The sequence below is a fragment of the Perca fluviatilis genome, chromosome 6, assembly GCF_010015445.1.
Source record: "Perca fluviatilis chromosome 6, GENO_Pfluv_1.0, whole genome shotgun sequence".
Taxonomy (NCBI): Eukaryota; Metazoa; Chordata; class Actinopteri; order Perciformes; family Percidae; genus Perca; species Perca fluviatilis.
In genome coordinates this window covers 12,820,085-12,838,310 of record NC_053117.1, presented here as the reverse complement: position 1 = coordinate 12,838,310, position 18,226 = coordinate 12,820,085, and the positions used below count along the sequence as shown (strand labels likewise).

The following is an 18,226-nucleotide window of genomic DNA, read 5'->3' as shown; positions in this document are numbered from 1 at the left end:
GAGGAGGAGAGATTAAGGTGGAGGGTCTTGGCCAACTGCCACTTTGCTCGTTTGAAAGCCATGATGTCTCTCTCTCTCTCTCATGGGTGGGCCAAATTCTCTGGGTGGGCAAAGCAGAGAAAGGGGAGGTAACCTTGCTCCTTATGACCTCATAAGGAGAAGATTCCAGATCGGCCCATCTGAGCTTTCATTTTCTCAAAGGCAGAGCAGGATACCCAGGGCTCGGTTTACACCTATCGCCATTTCTAGCCACAGGGGGACCATAGGCAGGCTGGGGGAACTCATATTAATGTTAAAAAACCTCATAAAGTGAAATTTTCATGCCATGGGACCTTTAACACTAAAACAACGGCAACGCCTCTGGATACACTTAATTCAAACATTTGCCAAATAATAAGACATATTACAGGTTGATACGTTTTTATTTGACGTGCAGAAGTTAATAGAACAAAAAAAACGTCCAATGAACATGTGTAACATGTCTTAAATATTTAGCATCTTTTTATTCCTTAAACAAAGCATTGTATGTACATTGTGAAGGACACGCACGCAAACAAATACAAAATAAAATCACACCCCGAAAAATGAGGTGATCATAGAATTTACCACTCCACAACCAAGAGTGAAGTCCATATACACTATATACTTTCATCTATATACTGTAGTAGCATAATGAGCACATTCTCTGTAAACTCTCACTTGGGAAAGTTTCTCATTCTTCAAACATACCAATACACTTTCACACAGACACACACACACACACACACACACACACATACATGCACACATACAGATAAACATTTTATCACAAAGGACAGGCAATAAAGAACACATAGCCTCTAGTCTCTAATGAATGTGTTATGTCATCTAGTTCTTCCTCATCATTCAAAATGCATGTCCATAATTCCCCATCACTTCTCATAAATGTTCTCTGTTACTGGTCTAAAAAACCTTCTTTCTGTATGACAAATTGTCACATCGCCCTCTGCGTGGAGGATACAAAATTACAATTAAATAAAAGAAGTTTCAGTAAAAGCTCTCTGCCAACAGTCTAACACAGCAGCACACTGCAGAGTGCTGTCCTCAGAGCTGCCCTGGTACTAGAGGAGTAACACACCTCTAGTGTGGACAAACTGATGTCATTGTGGCAGGAAGCTTAAAGTGCAAGCGAGTGTATTGCCTTGTTGGGGAGGAGGGTGGCAGGAGTGGGGGTTGGTGGTGGTTTGGGGGGGTGAGGGGGAGGGGGAGTCTTTGCCCAGTGTGCCAGGCCAGCGCTGGGCAGGAACCCGTCGGCCTCAGTGCCTGAAGGTGTGGATGTCGTTGTGGAGGCTGACTGAAGGGCTGGAGGGCCCGCTTGGTATACGACAGCTTGTATTGCAACTGCAGCGCTGGATCCACATGACATTTCTATAGAAGCCCTCTCCGTCAGGGCAGTGGAAGCGGAGCCGCACAGTGCGGGAGAGGGAGGGTGTGCAGCAACGGTCGTCAGTGCAAGTCCCACAGGTGCGAGGGCGGTACCACTGTGTCGTCGAGCATCCCGCAAAAGTGATTGGGACCGATTCCTGGGGGCGGACAGTTCGCTGACACTTCTTCCCCTTCTGGATTACAGAAACAGAGACCAATTAAAATTACATCATGAAACTCCTATAGAATTTTCATCACAGAACAATGCAGTATTCATTGATTTAATTATTCGTTTTACATACAATGTGAAAATCACATTCCCTGGTAATTTGGGTATATTTCAACCTGGGCCCTTTTCCCTATGTATTTGGATTTGAGTGACTAATATGAACAAAAACCTTTGAAATTGGTCCAGTATTGAGCAAGCGTTCTGTAACCAGCAGTTGTGGACCGGGCTGCAACGTAACCCTAGGGCAAAACGCGCATCATCAATGTGCATCCACTAAAAGTGCTGTTTTTGACAGGCTCAGATTGTTGTAAATGTAAATGGACTGTTTTTATATAGCGCTTTTCTAGTCTTAACGACTACTCTGAGCGCTTTAACATAGTACAGGATCCATTCACCATTCATACACTGTAGCCGAGGCTGCCGCATAAGGTGCCACCTGCTCATCAGATAAACACTCACACACATTTACACTCAGATGGCGCAGCATCGGGGGCAACTCGGGGTTCAGTGTCTTGCCCAAGGACACTTCGACATGGGACTGCAGGGCCAGGGATCGAACCACCAACCTTCCAACTGGCAGGCAACCGCTCTACCACTTAACCACAGCCGCCCCCAGTAGTTGTCCGACTACATCATGGAGAAATGGAAAAGTTGCTGTTATCCTGCCATGCTTCCATGTGTAACTTACTTATGCCAGGTCAACAAAGTATCTTTAGCTAAATAGCATTAGCTTACATCCGCTCTGTCTGCAGCTCTCCACTCTTGGAACTGCATTTTACTTGTGTTTTGGTATAGGATTTCTTGTCTTTGGCTGGCAGTAGTCCCCGGTCAAATTGGTCACTGCAGACCCGATGGTCTGCAAGTCGCAGTGAATGCGCCTGAGTGTTAGGGTGCATTTCCGTTGTCCGGTAATTACCGTATGGTAAAGAAAATGATGAGGACCGAAAATTCGAATTGTCTCCGGTCAGAATGACCGATGGAAATAATTCCCTCTGCACAATTTGAATTGTGTTAAAATAGGCTATAGTGATTTTCATATCTTTCGTTCTATTAAAACAACGAACAATCATATTTTTTTCATTTAGAAATGACGCGTTCTCACTCTGATTGAATGCAGAAGACTAGCGTAGACTTACAACAAATGGCGAAATATTGTGAATTACTTCAGAACACCAAGCAGCGGCTGGTCTAACGTATATCAAGCCAAGAAATTGCCAGCGAGGATGAGTCGGCACCAGCTACAGCCCATCTCATTAACGTTAATGCCACAGGCGCACCTCGAGATGCCATTTGATGACAGCTCTCTGCCGTTACGGAGGCTTGACTTTCGCAACAGCCTGCGAGGTAGGCCTACTTATTGGGATTACGGTAAAATCTACCATCTAAGTGGTTCAAACTGGTCAATAAAAATAGTATGACTCTACATCCCTTGACGATATTATTCTTTATATACAGTATAGCCTGCCTATCAATTGTTTTTAGCACAATAAACACGGAAAATATTGGACCGGAACTTTTCCCATTTGACCGGTAAAATGAAACCTTACAGGTCACATGACCGGCACCAATTTTTTTCTAGCGGAAACTCTGGTGTTAGGATTCATTTGAGGCTTTAGCACAACTAGCCTCAACTTCAGCCTGTCAGTATCCAAAGGTAAGGTCTATGAAAGCTGAAAGTCCAGCTAGCCGTTTTGTTGGCACAATTCGGAAATGCGCAATTGGAAATCTTTTAGATAACATAAAGCTACGCTGTCTGTACTCTAAAACAACAAACTCCCCGGGAACTCCTCTCTCCCAACTTGTGTTCCACACTATACATCCGACAAGTCACCTTGCAAGATTTCAGAACAAGACTTCACAAAAACAGCACTTTTAGTGGGCGGACTTTGACGATGTACATTTGCCCCATAGGGTTACATTGCAGCCTAGTTTGCGGCTGCCGGTTGCAGCGTCCTTGCTCAAAACTGGACCAATTTCAAAGATTTTTTAGTCACACACAAATGCATGGGAAAAATAGGGTCCAGGTTGAAAAATACCAAATACAATTAAAGTCTAATCATCTCAAAGCCAGCTCACTACAAGTATTGGACTAATGGTTGTGTTTCTTTAGTGTACCTTGCTAGCTGCAGGGAGCTGCAGCTCACATTGCCGGATCTGGCACAGTCTGGTTTCTCTGACCAGTCGACAGCCTGGGTTGTTATTGGTCACCCGACTTGAAATGCCCATCCCACATGTGGTGGAACAGTCGGTCCACTCTGTGATTTGTGGGAAACAGCTGGATTTGAGTAAAACCTCAGACATGGGGAAGGACACTATTTCTGTGGGAAAGCCAAAAAACAAAGGCAATGAGTTACAATCAAACAATGAATAGCCTCAGGGAAGACCCTGAATATAGAGGTTGTTTATCAACATCTGACACATTTTAATAAAATTATCTGTGGACATTTAAGGTCCCCATAGGATGAATCACAAAGTTTTTGGCGACCCCATAACCTTTACTGTGGTGTTAATGCCAGGTAAAAATCTTCACTTCTACAAAAGAAATATCAAAGTCTACTGTGAAGGTTGCCATTATATTGACTCCGCACATTCATGCTCCTATGAGGTTAAACCCTATGCATTTTGTACTTACTATGAGCTTTCTTGTAATTCCACCGTCAGGATAAAATATCAGCTCTACAAATATATATTCAAATTAAATGACAGACATATCTAATTGGCAGAAAAACACTGCCATGATTAATTTTTTTAATTAGGTTTTTACATTCAAGCTCCTATGGAAATAACTTTTAATTGTTAAACTAAAGGCCCTACGACATTTTCGTAAGCAGGGTTAAAGACTTTACATCTAGTTTAAAATAAGAAACATATTTAGGTTAATACACATATATATGTGTCCAAAAAATACATATGGTCCAAAAGAATTTGAACTGGAATCTGAAATGTATACATTTCTAATGTAATGTTACTGTAATGGTGTACAGTATCTGGTATATCACATAATTACACCAGTTCAAGATGGATTCCAAAGCAGTTTTTTATAGGATATGTGTAACCGTGCAATTGTATCATATCATATTGTGGAATATTTTGTGTTCAGTGATTGTGAAGCTGAGTTTAGCCCATCTCCTGCACATCAACATGGAAAATCTCCATCAGACCATATTAGGTGTTGGTGGTAGGCATCAAGAAAAGCTCCGCTGGGACACAGTGTGATGTTTACCTCTGAACGTGGCCCCTCCGGTGGCAGCTGGGTGCCGAGGCTGCGGCTGGGCATGCAGCAAGGCACTGATGTGGTTGGGAAGAGGCTTGCTGTCTGGCAGGGAGGTGTGTGTCAGCTCGTCTGGCTCCTCACTGATGTGGTTGTTGTCATCACACACCCATTCCTCGCAGCAGCCGCCCTCGGGCCTGGCGAGCCGGGGCCGCATGCAGCGCCAGTCGGGCAGTGGCACTTGGGGAGGACAGAGGGGCATGCAGCCCACCACCCTGTCCATACAGGTGCACTGGTGCTGGCAGTTGGGCTGGAAGTCTTCGCCATGCTGGTACACCCGCCCGCCAAACTCGCAGGGCAAACCCTGGGCCTCAGCTGTCGAACACACACACACACACACACACACACACACAGGAAACAGCTGTGAAGAGAGACCTTTGAACTTCATAGACATAGGACACAGTGGAAAACCTGCATTTGTACACAAACACAAACACATCATAGCCTGTAAAGTCAAACCGCACACAAAGAAAAAAAAATTCTAAAAGGGAATATTTCATGATTTCATGTTTTCTGAACAATTTAAAGGGGTACGGCAGTGATTTTGTATTGCAATTTTATATTTTAAAAAGAATGGCCAACATGTTGTGTAACAGAAGTGGAAATATCCTTTCCGTCAATCCCTACTATAGTCAATCTCCAAAAACCCTGGATCCTACGCTTCCCATAATGTAACTTTTATTAGACCCTGATGACTCCACCAGGGTTATTTTCTCTGACTTTAAAGAGCTCCTCCAGAATTTATATATCTATTTCCAAAGGCTTCAAGGAAATCTCCACATGTGAAATCATTGGAGGCCTCCTTTAATAGGTAATCTTTTGTTAACACTGGTTATTAGCCTTGTGTTAACTGGTGGCCATTGTTTTTCCCCCTCTCCTTCCTTCCTTTAATAACATCTACATATGGACATAATGTGGGCTTTCACTCAGCCTAGTTTTTGCCCTCACCTCGACACAGTCCTCTCTCAGGTTCTCCTCCAGCCCCCAGATGGCAGCGTAGCCCCTTGATGTGATCACAAGGTTCGGTGGCGCTGCAGTCCTCATTAAACTGCCGAGCACAAACTTTACAGCAGCCACAGTGGTCGGTCACCCAGCTGACACCCAGCGGGCACGGCTGGGGCGAGGGGGTGCAGGAGCACTCCGCCGGGCATGCCCTCTCTGCCTGAGGAACAGGGTCAGAGGTCAGGTCAGGATGCGTGACAATGGGTGGATTGGGATTTCATCAACATTAAAAAATCAAAAAGAATAGGATGACAGTTCATCCAATATTAAATATAAGGAGAAAACGAAGTGAACAGAAATGAACACAGAAGGTGGCCACAAGTCACAGCAACTCACCATCACTGCAGCGCTGCCGAGCACAAGCAGGGTGGAAATGATCTGCTGCAAAGTAACGGGGCTAAGCATCTTGATTACAGCAGATGAACAAAAAGAGAAAAAACTAGTAAAACCTTCCAAAGGAATAAAGAAATGTAGAGTAAAGTAGTTTTTGATCGACCATCCAAAGTCCCTAGAAGAAAGAAGTCTTGTTTGTCAGCTCCAGGATAAAAAAAGAGTATCCACAGTTCAGAGTCTATGCACCAAGAAGTACACCCGTCTGCTCTTGCTTGCTCTCCTACAGTATCTTGTTGTCAGCACAGCTCAGCTCTACTTCATAGAGAGGTTTCCCTGTGTTGTGCCTGTACTTATAGACACACATGCCCCCGCCCCCGCTGTGATATCATCGACTCTCCTCTCAAGACGGCTGGAGAGTGTCCAGAGGGAGGCGGTGGCGGGTGCGAAATATCGACAGAGACATGTTCAAATCATTGTGTTATTGTGGACATGTGACCTTAGAGAGAAATGTCAAGGTGTCAAAATGTATAGTAGGTAAATATATAGTAAATAGTGATCAAAAATATATTGTACCTTAGGCTTTAAGGGTAATCGTAAGCCTCACACATACCCAGGGATATCTGCAAGAAAAAAAAAGAAAACAATTTTAAGACAGGTGTAATGGAAAACCTGAGTGTGGAATCCCACTCCATCATGGTAGAGTCTTTAACAGGGGAAGTGGTGATGTGGAGAAAATCCCTGTGAACAACTCTTTCACCAGCTCTGGCCAACCAGCCGGGCTCTGTCCTCTCCACTGCAGTGTGCTGCGGGACACTGTGCTCAGGACATCCTGTGTTCCCTCCATCTCTTTCCGAATGGGCCGCATTCCAGGAAACACAGGCCTTTCCTCGGGTTCCCATGATTGGTAGGAAAAACTCTGCATTTCCATTGTCATCCCAGGGGCACGTAAAAATGTTTTGTTGAAGAGCAGGAAAGTCCTCACATTAAGCGTTGGCTCGCGCTGTCATGAACATGGGAAATGTAATTTGGTGCATTTCATAAGGCTGCTAAAGCTCTTCCCTTGCTCCCTGAAAAACATGGTGCAAACGGAGAAACTACTGGGACTGTGGACACAACACATGTTGTAATACATGTGTGTGTCAAAACCGAATTCAACAAGAGAACATATATCATAATTACATGAGATTATGGATATAATCCAGTAATTAAGCAATTCATATTTACTGAAGAACTGACCAGCTCTGCTTTCTGTGGAACATTTGAGCAGGACGGACCGTAGTATGCCATTATATAACTTGGGTCAGGTCAAAAGTGTGCTCTGCTCATAGACTGTAGAAATAGTGGATGTAGCAGCAGTGACGTCACCCATTGGTTTGTGGACCACCGTTTGAAGCCTTGAGTTTGGCAATTTGGCCATCGCCATCTTGTTTTTTTAAAACCGGATGTTATGTTTTTTGACAAGAGGGTGGAGCTGAAGAGGATGACTCGGCCAAGTCAGTGTTGTTTATGGTTGCATTGGCGCGGCCCTAAGCTAAACAGAGTTTTTCAACCCTTCTGAAGCGGGTAAACACAGACCTCACAGAAAATTGGCAAACTTTCCCTAAAGTTACCAGCTAACGCTAGCGCAGGGGTCACCAAGGACCACATGAGTAGCCCTCAGGCCTGTTCTAAAAATTAAAATTGAATATTGATATTATCTTTTCCCACCTTGTTAAGTCATTGTTGATAAGTATTGTGAGAAATCATTAACATGATCAGTGTCTTCACATAGATGAGTATCATTAATCATTAATAACCATATATAACTAAAGGCAAACTGAGCAAATTTGTTATTTCAGAAGAGTGTATCAAACTGGTAGCCCTTCATATGACTCAATACCCATGAAGTAGCTCTCAAAAAGGTTGGTGACCCCTGCGCTAGCGCTGGCTAGCTAGCTCAGTTGGCAGAACGCTGGACAAGACATTTTTAGGTGACCAAAATGTTCCAATTAACTTTGGTGAAGTGAAAACACACATAGTGAGATGGTCAAAGTTTAAGGAGAAAACACGAACAACACCCAAAAACAAGTTCGCGGCTATTTTAATGTACACAGTGGCATGGTAAGCATTGCTAAGCCTGTATCCTGATTGACAGGTTGGCATGTAGCCACGCCCTAAAGCATCCCTTGCTTAATCATCAATTTTAAAATAAATGAGACCATAAATTACAAAATGAACATAATGCTGAATTGAAGAACACTTGAAACTAGCGATTGAGACCATAAACTCATTATGAAAATATCTACTGAGGTAAAGAAATCAAGTGAGAAGTAAGGCCATTCTCCCATATACTTTCAATACAAACAAACTTCTTTTTGGAGGCAGTGGAGTCACCCCCTGCTGGAAATGAGATAGAATGCAGGTTAAAGGCAATTCCCCATTGGCTTCACTTTTAGGACCTGGAAGCTTTGTCCATTATTTTTACAGTCTATGGCTCTTCTTTACCTGCTGTAACCACACCCAACAGTGATGTTACAGTTTACTGACACACCCTTAAGTACACATCTACAGTACATCAGTGCAGCAAGGTGAGTGATGGTCAGCAAAAGACGACTTTAAGCTGCTACTAAGTTTTTCTTTAAACCTGCAATCACTGATTTTTTTCGGCCACTTTGTTGTCACTTTCCGCCTGTGACAATGAAAAACAAGCTGTGAACACAACACTGACATATTACCACTTTTTAAAGTTGATTTTACGAACCTCTTAGCAAATAGTTGTAGAGTTGGGTCGATTCCTGGTTTCACAGGTCTGGTCCGCTGTATGAGGCTAAATCGGTTTGATTTTATGCAAAACGGTTGAACCGGCATTTGCCAAAAGTAGCCTACATTAGCAACCTGTGCTGGCAGCATCACAGCACTAAATCCAGCTTGTATTGCAAGCAGTGTTGGGCAATACTGATACTAGTTTAACCAGATACGGTTTAGAAGCGAAAGGATGCAACTCTGAGTAATTTCCTGTATCTGTGTCACGTGGGTTTCGCCACAGTCACACTCCTTTAGGTGACTACAGCGGCAGGAACATGAACACAGATTATGACAGATTCTTTTGCTGCATAGTCACCAAAGTAAATACTGGACCCATTTTCTTACAAGCCACATATCTCATTGTGACACTAAGGTGGAATTGTTCACGGCTAAATCAGGCCTGAATAGTTTCTTATTTACACGTGCAGCTGATACATCCACTCACCTTTTAGCCTTGCAGCTTTGGTCTACACTTAAAATATATGGCTCTTAATTGCTAAATGTTCCACTATGTTTACCAGTCTCTAACTGTGTCTGTCTGCTGTCTGATGCTGTGCAGGTAGTGTACAGTGGGTTTATTAGATCTTTTTTGCTGAAAATAGCTGCCTGCTGCTGCTGGAGATGCCACTATAATAGCAGTGAGCGTGAACTCAAACAGCTGGAAATACTCCATAGAGCTGAGGGGAACTACAGAGTGTGTGCATGTAGATTATGCATACATTAGGCTATACATACTGTCATTTGACTCATATTAAATATTGATAGCTGCTTTAAGGGGCCACAAACCACAACATTTTGGGAGTAGTTTTGTGTATTTCAATAAATAAATAAAAAATGTATGCCATGTTATTTCAGAAGCATTTCCACACTTTATGGCATTAAAGAAGTCACATTTAGAGATGAAAAAGCACTAACCTCAGCACCCCACAACCCACCCTGAAAACCTCATCAAACTTGAGTATGTTGATGGGACCAAACCTGAGGCCTTTAGGTTAAAAGTTGGTCCTACTACACACAGCTCACTTCCTGAGAGCAGGTGTTGTAGCTCCAGACTGAAATGGTGATGTTACTGTGTGCAGAGAGAGCACACAATCAAACCACATACAGCCACCCAGACACCCGGCTCGGCTGTAAAACCACCGGGACGCTGGAGTGGGGTGAGATGGGGGATGAGAGGGAGGTGGGCTGAGACCACCTTGTTGGGCAGCAGTGGGGAGGAGGGCAACAGTCTGGATTCTTAGAATTCCTGGCCCACAAAGGCAGGATGTGTGTACTGGCCACGCTGCGTCGGACACTGATGGAGGAGCGGGAGGAGGAGGGGGTCGAGGACGGGTGGAGGGGTTGCCAGTTTGGCAGCCTCCTATCTGGCCATGTGCCAACCATTGTTTGTCAGCCAGGCAAACATTTCCAAAACACACGGAGGTCAGGAGTCGGCGGAGATTCAACATACTGTTGCCCCCTGTTTGTTTTCTCAGCTCGGTATCTGACACCATCCAAGAGTAGAGTCAGTCCGATAATGTGTTTTTTGTCTTACAGACTACTAACAAGATACCTTGTTTCTGTGAGTTTCAAATGCAAATCAACTACTATCTAGAATTTTCTTCAATCTGCTTTCATTTTGTAACCATAGACATAAAAAGGCTCCTTTCACTATAAATGTAGTAACGGAAATTGCATATCCTGCTGAACAACTCAGAATCACACTTTCATAGCAATCCAAAGGATAAACAAAAAGTGTTTGCAGCATACAGGAAAAGGTGCTGCAACGCCTGAGCCAACCACAGAGAACTATAAAGGCAACAGGCTCACAGCACGTCTAGTCCAGTGTGTTAGGAGTTAGCAGCCAGTAGAACACTTAAGAAGGCTTATGGGATTTTGCCTGTTTAATCTTGTTAAAGGAATTTTGAAGTGAAAAAGATCTTAAAGGCAACTCCTAGATGCCTGTTTATTAAATCACTGATATTTTTCTTGAGCTGACAACATTAGGCTATTTACTTACATAAGATTAATAGCCTTAACATACATTCCAACACGGTCTCACAGCAGTTTGTGTAATGGTCACGTTATTTTTTTATCTATTGATACATGTTCACGGGGACACGTTATCTTTGTTTCGTGGTGGCCAGCACGAAATGGTCTATACGGAGATTAACGGGGAAAGCAAACACCACACCCTGGGGGAGGATGCCTCACACGCTGGGAGACAACCGCGGGGGACGCGCGACAATAACGGGATGGCGGAGGTTGGGTTTAGGAAAAAAACAACGGGTAAAGGACGCTTCACACGCCAGGAAACGGCCGTGGGGGAGGATGCTTCACAAGCCGGGACACGGCCGCAAAACAAACGGGAAAGGACGCCTCACACGCCGGGAGACGGCCGCAGGGAACACGCAACAATAACGGGACGGTTAACGGGGAAACAAAACACCACACGCGGGACGCGATCCCCAGCCTCCTGGGTGAAAGTCCGGAATTGTTTGTCCCATCCACCACCCCAACCAACCTCCTCCTTACGTGGATTTTCGGCATTTAATGCTACTTGCTACCGTAGACGTGCTGTGACCACGACATATGCTTCCCATTTAAATACATTAGTTTACATTTTCATCCTGGCCACCACGAAAAAAACGACAAAAACGTCCCCGTGAACACGTATCAATAGATTAAAATAACGTGACCATTTGACGTACTGCCATGAGACTCGGTTGTACATTCATAATACATACAGTATACATAAATACATAAAGCAATTGCAGTTTCAAAATAGTGTCTCTTCTCCTCAACCAATATTACATATTCAGTAGCAGAGAAATCTTTCTTTCAACAAGTCCTCCAAACCATATGACTATATAGGTCGTTTATTCCTATCCTCGTCCTCATAGCTTAACCATGGTCTGTAAATATAATGGATGTAGCATCAGTGACGTCACCTATTGGTTTGTGGACTGCCATTTTGAACCCTGAAGTTTGGCATTTGGCTGTAGCCATCTTGGTATTTTGGAGCCAGAAGTGACCATATTTGGACAAGAAGGTGGTGCTGGGGAGGATGATGCGGCTAAACCATTTTCGTCTATGGTTTGAATGGCGCTGCTCTAGACTAAAGTAGGAAAGCTTTTTAACTGGCTGCCGCGAGACACCCAGCTGAGTTTTGCCAGCGGGTAAATGGTGACCTCTGGGTACTGGCAACAGTAATCTGCATGTATGGCATTACACAGACAGAGCTGGTTGAAAATCGGCAGACTAACGCTAGTACTAGCTAGCTAGCTTTGGTTGGCAATGCGCTACCAAATGCTGAACAAGACATTTTTAGGCGACCACAATGTTCAAATTAACATTGATTAAGGGAAAACACACAGTGAGAGGGTCAAAGTTTAAGATGAAAAAAAGGACAACACCCAAAACAAGTTCACGGATAATTTAATGTCCAAAGAGTGCCACGGATGGCACTCAAAAGCTAAAACTAGTTCAGTTTAGAAAGAGATTGTGGGTTAGGTTAAAATCATACATTTGTTAAATTAACCTACTTAATTTCCAGGTAAGCACGTGACACAGAACTGATCAACACTCATATTGCAAGGTGTAAGGAAGGCTGCAGTCTCTACGGGCTTAAGACTTTTACTCGTTATTTCTGACATTATAGATCTATAACCACACTGCAACAGTATTTTTCAGAGGTTTATATTTTTTCATCCTAGTTGTACAGTAGATGCAAGAATTACGAACATCTCAACACATTTGCACATTCGTTGACAACAAACGTGCAATTAGGTAAATGTCCAAGTTTGGAATCAGCTGTGTTCGAGTATGTGTGTATATGTGTGTGTGAAAGCTGCACATAGTCATGACACTGCCTCCACAGGTTACGTCTTCTCCACATTCCTCATACTAGTGTGCTTAAAAAGCTCATGGTACACTGAAGTCATCACTCATCCCACTTATCCTGAATGGGTTCCATTTTTCCCTCCAAACACATACTGTCCATACTGTACACACTCATAACCAGCTGAGTATTAGAATTCATAGATGAGTGTGAGCAGATTATATCATGAGCTATGGTGCATTTGGATGCCCATGACTGGCAGCAGGCATCTGCACATCAGCCCTCTGATGCCCAAAGGTATAAAGCTCTTTCTTTTTATCTCTGTCTAAAAACTACTGTTTATTAAATAGTTTTTTTTAATGAAACAAACTATTGTCCTTATTAGATAAAATTGACTCCACTTATTTTCTTTTATGAACAATCCCATTTTCGAAAAAAAACTAAAATCTATCTGGGTTTCACTTTCTATAAAGCACTGAGACTTCTTTTGTTAAGGTCAGTAATGACTCACTGCTTGCTGCCGACGCAGGCCTGTAAATTTGAATTCTCCTTGACCTCAGCTCAGCCTTTGACACAGTGGACCACAATGTCTAAAATCAACTGTCTCAAAAGCTATGTTGGCATCAGTAATGTGGCTCTGGAGTCTGGACTGGTTAATTTCCTATCTATAGGGCAGATTTACGTACTTTATCTGTCCAACGGGGCCTTCTCTGTTAAACTTGGAGATGCCCCTCCTCCCCCTTTAGTGCTTTTCTCTGTTGGGGGTCCCCCATGGATCTAATATGGGTCCCCTCTTATTAGCATTATGTGCATAGACATAACATTGGTTTCCCTCAGCTATGAACTTCAAACTCAGCATCCTCTTTTACGTCTCATCCTAAAATTCCCTTTTAAGGCTTTTTCTTAATTTGTTGTAATTAATTTATCTTGTTATATCTTGTGTTTGGATCGTATTTACTTGTATTATTTGTTTTATATTGTAAAGCACTTCGTAACATTGTTTGGAAAGGTTCTATATACGGTAAGTTAACTTTTATTATTATTATTATTATTATTATTATTATTATTATTCAAACATATGAAGCGAGCCAAAAAACTGTTGAGTAAGAAGAATAAATGTTCCAGGTCTGACATTTTAGTTCTTATCTTTAGTTCTTATCTTTATAGTTTTGTGAAACAGGTATTATTATTATTATTATCATAATATTATAAATGTATAATTACCAAGGCAAGTTTAATGGAAGAAACCTCAGGAAGAGCAACAGAAGAGGAATCCTTCTTAATAGAAAAAATATCTTTTCTTGCTTGCCACCAAGGTCATTGGAGCAACAGCTTACAGTAACAGTTTAAGAACTTTCACACATCAAGTCAGCCATATTCTTTGCTTACGTCACTCCCCATACACTCGAATGGACTAAGCCTGGTAGCATTTTTTACTATTAAAGAAATTATTTGGATAAATGCCATGTTTTGATTTTGAATCTTTAAATTTTATTTGGAAAATTTTATATCCATAAATGTAAATGGTCTAAAAGAAAACCGAATATTCACCAATTTAAAAATAACATGAAATTATATTTTGAAACTTTAACAGGACTGACAAATAAGAAAGCCATCCAGACTTTGAACATTTACATGTCTTACAACCTCTATAATGTAAATTTCATGTGCCCCTTTTTCATGTATGTATGTATGTAAATATGTATTTAATGTTTTCAATGTGTTTATGTAATATGTACTTGAATAATAAAGTTTTTTGAAGACAAAAACAAGACAGCCTGGTAGCCGTTAGAAAAATTATGATATATACTTTTTCTCTGGTTATTTATTAAACTGTTTGTATAAGAATACAATATTATACTGATTACTCTTTTCTCTCTCTTGTTATTATTAAACTGTTTGCATAGAATAATATTTTACTGAGTACTCTAAACAAGATAACATGGAGCCATTGCGTGTCCTTGTCTGAGCACGGTGTGATGCTGAGGAAAGGCGCTCCCTGACTAGATAAAGGAGACGTCATCGACTCTGACAAGATAACAACTGATGACATCAACTCTTGTATCATGATTGATTTCACTTGGTATTATGAAAAGCAGCTGTAGAGAGCTTTTCGTTAGGTCACTTCTGTACTCATGCTGTGAGTACTGTAACTGCCTCCTTGTGTTCACAAGTAAAAATGAACATTGATATAACTTCAGTTGTTCCGTCTATACTTTGATAATGTAAATTATTCTAACAGTAGCGAAGCACACATTAGATGATAGAAACTGATGATCTAGGCTAAACACAAATGACATTTCATGCAACAACAGCGAAGTTTTCATGTAGTTAGCCTACTGTAATTGGGCCCGTGTACTTTTTCGTTCATTTGATTTCTGATTTTGAAACGATATCTAAATTTGAAAAATGGGTCATTTTGAAGCTTGTTACTATTGATGACAATGTGTTCAAAACAGAAAACAAGCCATATTTCATGTAATTTAGCCCTCAAAAGTAGAATGGTGTGTTGTTTCGTTATGATGGACTTTCATAGTAACAGCAAGAATTCAGTCTCCATTACAACCAAGTGTACAAAGGGGCGATTTTGCTTTATTAACAATTAACAATTAATAACAGGTGAACCAGAAGCATACAGGTGAAACTCGAAAAAGTTTGTTTATTTCAGTAATTCAACTTAAAAGGTGAAACTAATATATTATATAGACTCATTACATGCAAAGTGAGATATTTCAAGACTTTATTTGTTATAATTTTGATGATTATGGCTTACAGCTTATGAAAACCCCAAATTCAAAATCTCAGAAAATTTGAATATTGTGAAAAGGTTCAATATTGAAGGCTCAAAGTGTCCCACTCTAATCAGCTAATTAATCCAAAACACCTGCAAAGGGTTCCTGAGCCTTTAAATGGTCTCTCAGTCTGGTTCAGTAGAATTCACAATCATACGAGATGCTCCTCGGATATTTGGCTTCACTCAATGACCTGCACAGTAGCACACCTAATCTAAGTATTTCAAAAGGTCGAACACACATACAGATGTCTATACAGTAAAAACCGCTACGCGATTACCGTTATATACGAGGTTTGAAGTTTAACGGGGCAGTGCAAGTTGCTACTGTGGTTTAGCTGAAGCTAATGCCGCTTGAGCTTAATATAAAAGGTGTTGACCGTTGACTTAGCTAGCACGCAAACAGTTCATTTACATGTCTACGAGCATGTTAGCAAACTACACCAAGAGACAAATACCGAGGAATATTGATAGAAAGCAGGGGAAACTAGTACTTTCATACTTTTCAGTATTGGCTAATTAGCAACCTGCCTGCCATTAGATGTTAGCTTCCGAGCTAGTTGGCAGTTAGCCCCAGAAGCTCATGAAAACAAGGCTTTCATCAGAGCAGTCTTCCATTATTTCCGAACCACTCTTTTCGTTTCAAAATCGGAAATCAAATGAACGAAAAAGTACACAGGCCCAATTACAGTAACTACATGAAAACTTCACAGTTGTTGCATGAAATGTCGTTTGTGTTTAGCTCTATCATCTAATGTGAAACAAGAGCTTCGCTACCAAGCTGTCTAGGTCCGTTCGAGTGTATGGGGAGTGACGTAAGCAAAAAAAAAAAATAAGTCTGACTTGGATGTGGGCTTGATGTCAAGTGAGATGTACTAAGTTTTAACATCAATCCTACTGAGGATTTGTGGCAGGAACATAGCTGTTCATTCAGAAGCTATGCTGAGTGACAGAGCTTGATATGGGGGTACTATTGAAGCAATATTATTCCGTAGCTTGAACACAAAGAAGAAAAGGAAAACCTACAGTGTGCACATGGGCTAATGCAGCTAATCAGTCTTAAAAAGATGAGGCTAATACTTTTTTCGGCACTGCATTTTTCAAAACTATGTATCTGTAAAACACACATTAATATAAACATGAAGCTACTGTACCAACTACTTGTAAAAAATGCAATGCATAGTTTGTATGAGGTAGACACCTTGTAGCTGTACTATTTATGTTCCCTGGCTTGCTTTGATAGGTATTAAACTATTTGCTTTTCATTGTTTTATCAGTGGACAAAAAATCCATGAATGGCTGTATGGAACTGTTTTATAGTATCATAATGCTGTTTTAAAATGCTGCTCCTAATGGATTATATGATGTATGTTTTATTAGCATTACTTTAAAATGATTTCTTAATTTTTTTTAGCTTTGTTATCTCAAATGTTTTACTGCGGCAATTTTTAAGATGGTATTACAATATTATGTAACATTTTCATTTTTCTCGCATCAAGTATTAGCGTTCATGCTTTTATTCAAATACTGCATTTCATAAAAGAAAAGTTTAAAGTTAATATTTGAGCTTCTGTCCTCCATATTGATAATAAAATCAGAACCTCGGTTTGTGCATATTTCAGTAGTCCATGTAATCTGTTATTGAAATAATTAAATTGTACATTCATAAACACAAGACAATTATATTAATGTAAATATATGCTCTGAAATCACTTTCAAACTAATTTAGAAGCTGTTGGATGATGGATTGGATAATTTTCTAAGTTAGAATATAGAGATAGAATTTAGATTTAAGAAGTTAAACATGTCATCTTTCTGGAATAATGTGTGAAAGATGGAACGTGGATACTTTGTTTCAAAGTACTATTCTCACTTCCTTTAACAAGGCTTTGGTTGGATAGGTTTTCATTAACAGGATGAGCTGTTCAACAAACTTGTAACTCTTGGGATGAATAAAAGTCAACAAAAAAGCATAGGCTAGTCCTACATGTGGTGGCTGCAGGTGTTGCTGTCCTGCAGCTACATACAAAAGAGAGTCATGATTCGAGCTGGCAGCTGCCCAAGCAGCAGGGCAGAGGGAAGCTGTGGCCTGCACATTCCTCCACAGCATCTAATAGGAGTGATGACAGCAGGGAGCACAGAGCAGCATAACTGGCCACAGTGTTAGCAATACGAGCAATAACCTGGCCATTGTGTGTCTGGCATGAGCAGGTGTGCTGCAGGTACTGATAGACACATCCCTTCCACAGAGAGGCTGAGGTATGCAACAAGTGGATTTAAAGCGGGGGTTGATGCATATGACTGAATAAGTGAAGCCAAAACATCTTGATCGCCCCCTGGTGGCTGGCTGCAGTATAGGTCATGCTCGCGTGCTTTCTCTTCACGCACGAACAGATCAGTTTCTTCTCCTAAAAATCTCTCCTTCCTGCTTAGCAAATACGCCATCATAATAGCAATGCGCCTGGCTTTTAAAGGTAATGGGAGATTGGTTTATTGCATGTTAAGCCCAAAACACACCTATGATTAATTAAGACACTAAGTACAACCTTTTTGAACCATGCGCCTGGCACACGGACCCTTTTTTCTGCCGTT

The 18,226-nt window shown here is 41.4% G+C and overlaps 1 protein-coding gene across 3 annotated transcripts; it reads right to left on the bottom strand.

The window, feature by feature from the left end:
- Nucleotides 1-403: 403 nt before the first annotated feature.
- ccn1l2 (cellular communication network factor 1, like 2) lies at nucleotides 404-7,039 on the bottom strand. 3 transcript variants are annotated; one of them, XM_039802811.1, is made up of 6 exons: nucleotides 6,813-7,039; nucleotides 6,243-6,735; nucleotides 5,853-6,066; nucleotides 4,857-5,219; nucleotides 3,749-3,951; nucleotides 404-1,598 (listed from the first exon to the last, which is right to left on the bottom strand). In XM_039802811.1, the coding sequence occupies exons 2-6, from the start codon at nucleotides 6,309-6,311 to the stop codon at nucleotides 1,296-1,298; spliced, it is 1,152 nt and encodes a 383-aa protein (XP_039658745.1). In that variant the 5' UTR covers nucleotides 6,312-6,735; nucleotides 6,813-7,039; the 3' UTR covers nucleotides 404-1,295. The 3 variants fall into 3 exon arrangements, with proteins under 3 accessions (XP_039658745.1, XP_039658747.1, XP_039658746.1); XM_039802813.1 differs by having other exon boundaries at nucleotides 6,243-6,648; XM_039802812.1 differs by lacking the exon at nucleotides 6,813-7,039 and having other exon boundaries at nucleotides 6,243-6,795.
- Nucleotides 7,040-18,226: the final 11,187 nt, after the last annotated feature.

Coding starts and splice junctions, on each gene's coding strand:
- ccn1l2 (XM_039802811.1), bottom strand. CDS start 6,311: ATGCTTAGCCCCGTTACTTTGCAGCAGATCATTTCCACCCTGCTTGTG. Junction 3,952..4,856: donor CGGAGGGGCCACGTTCAGAG/GTAAACATCACA, acceptor GCTTTCCCACAG/AAATAGTGTCCTTCCCCATG. Junction 1,599..3,748: donor AGCTCCCTGCAGCTAGCAAG/GTACACTAAAGA, acceptor TCTGTAATCCAG/AAGGGGAAGAAGTGTCAGCG.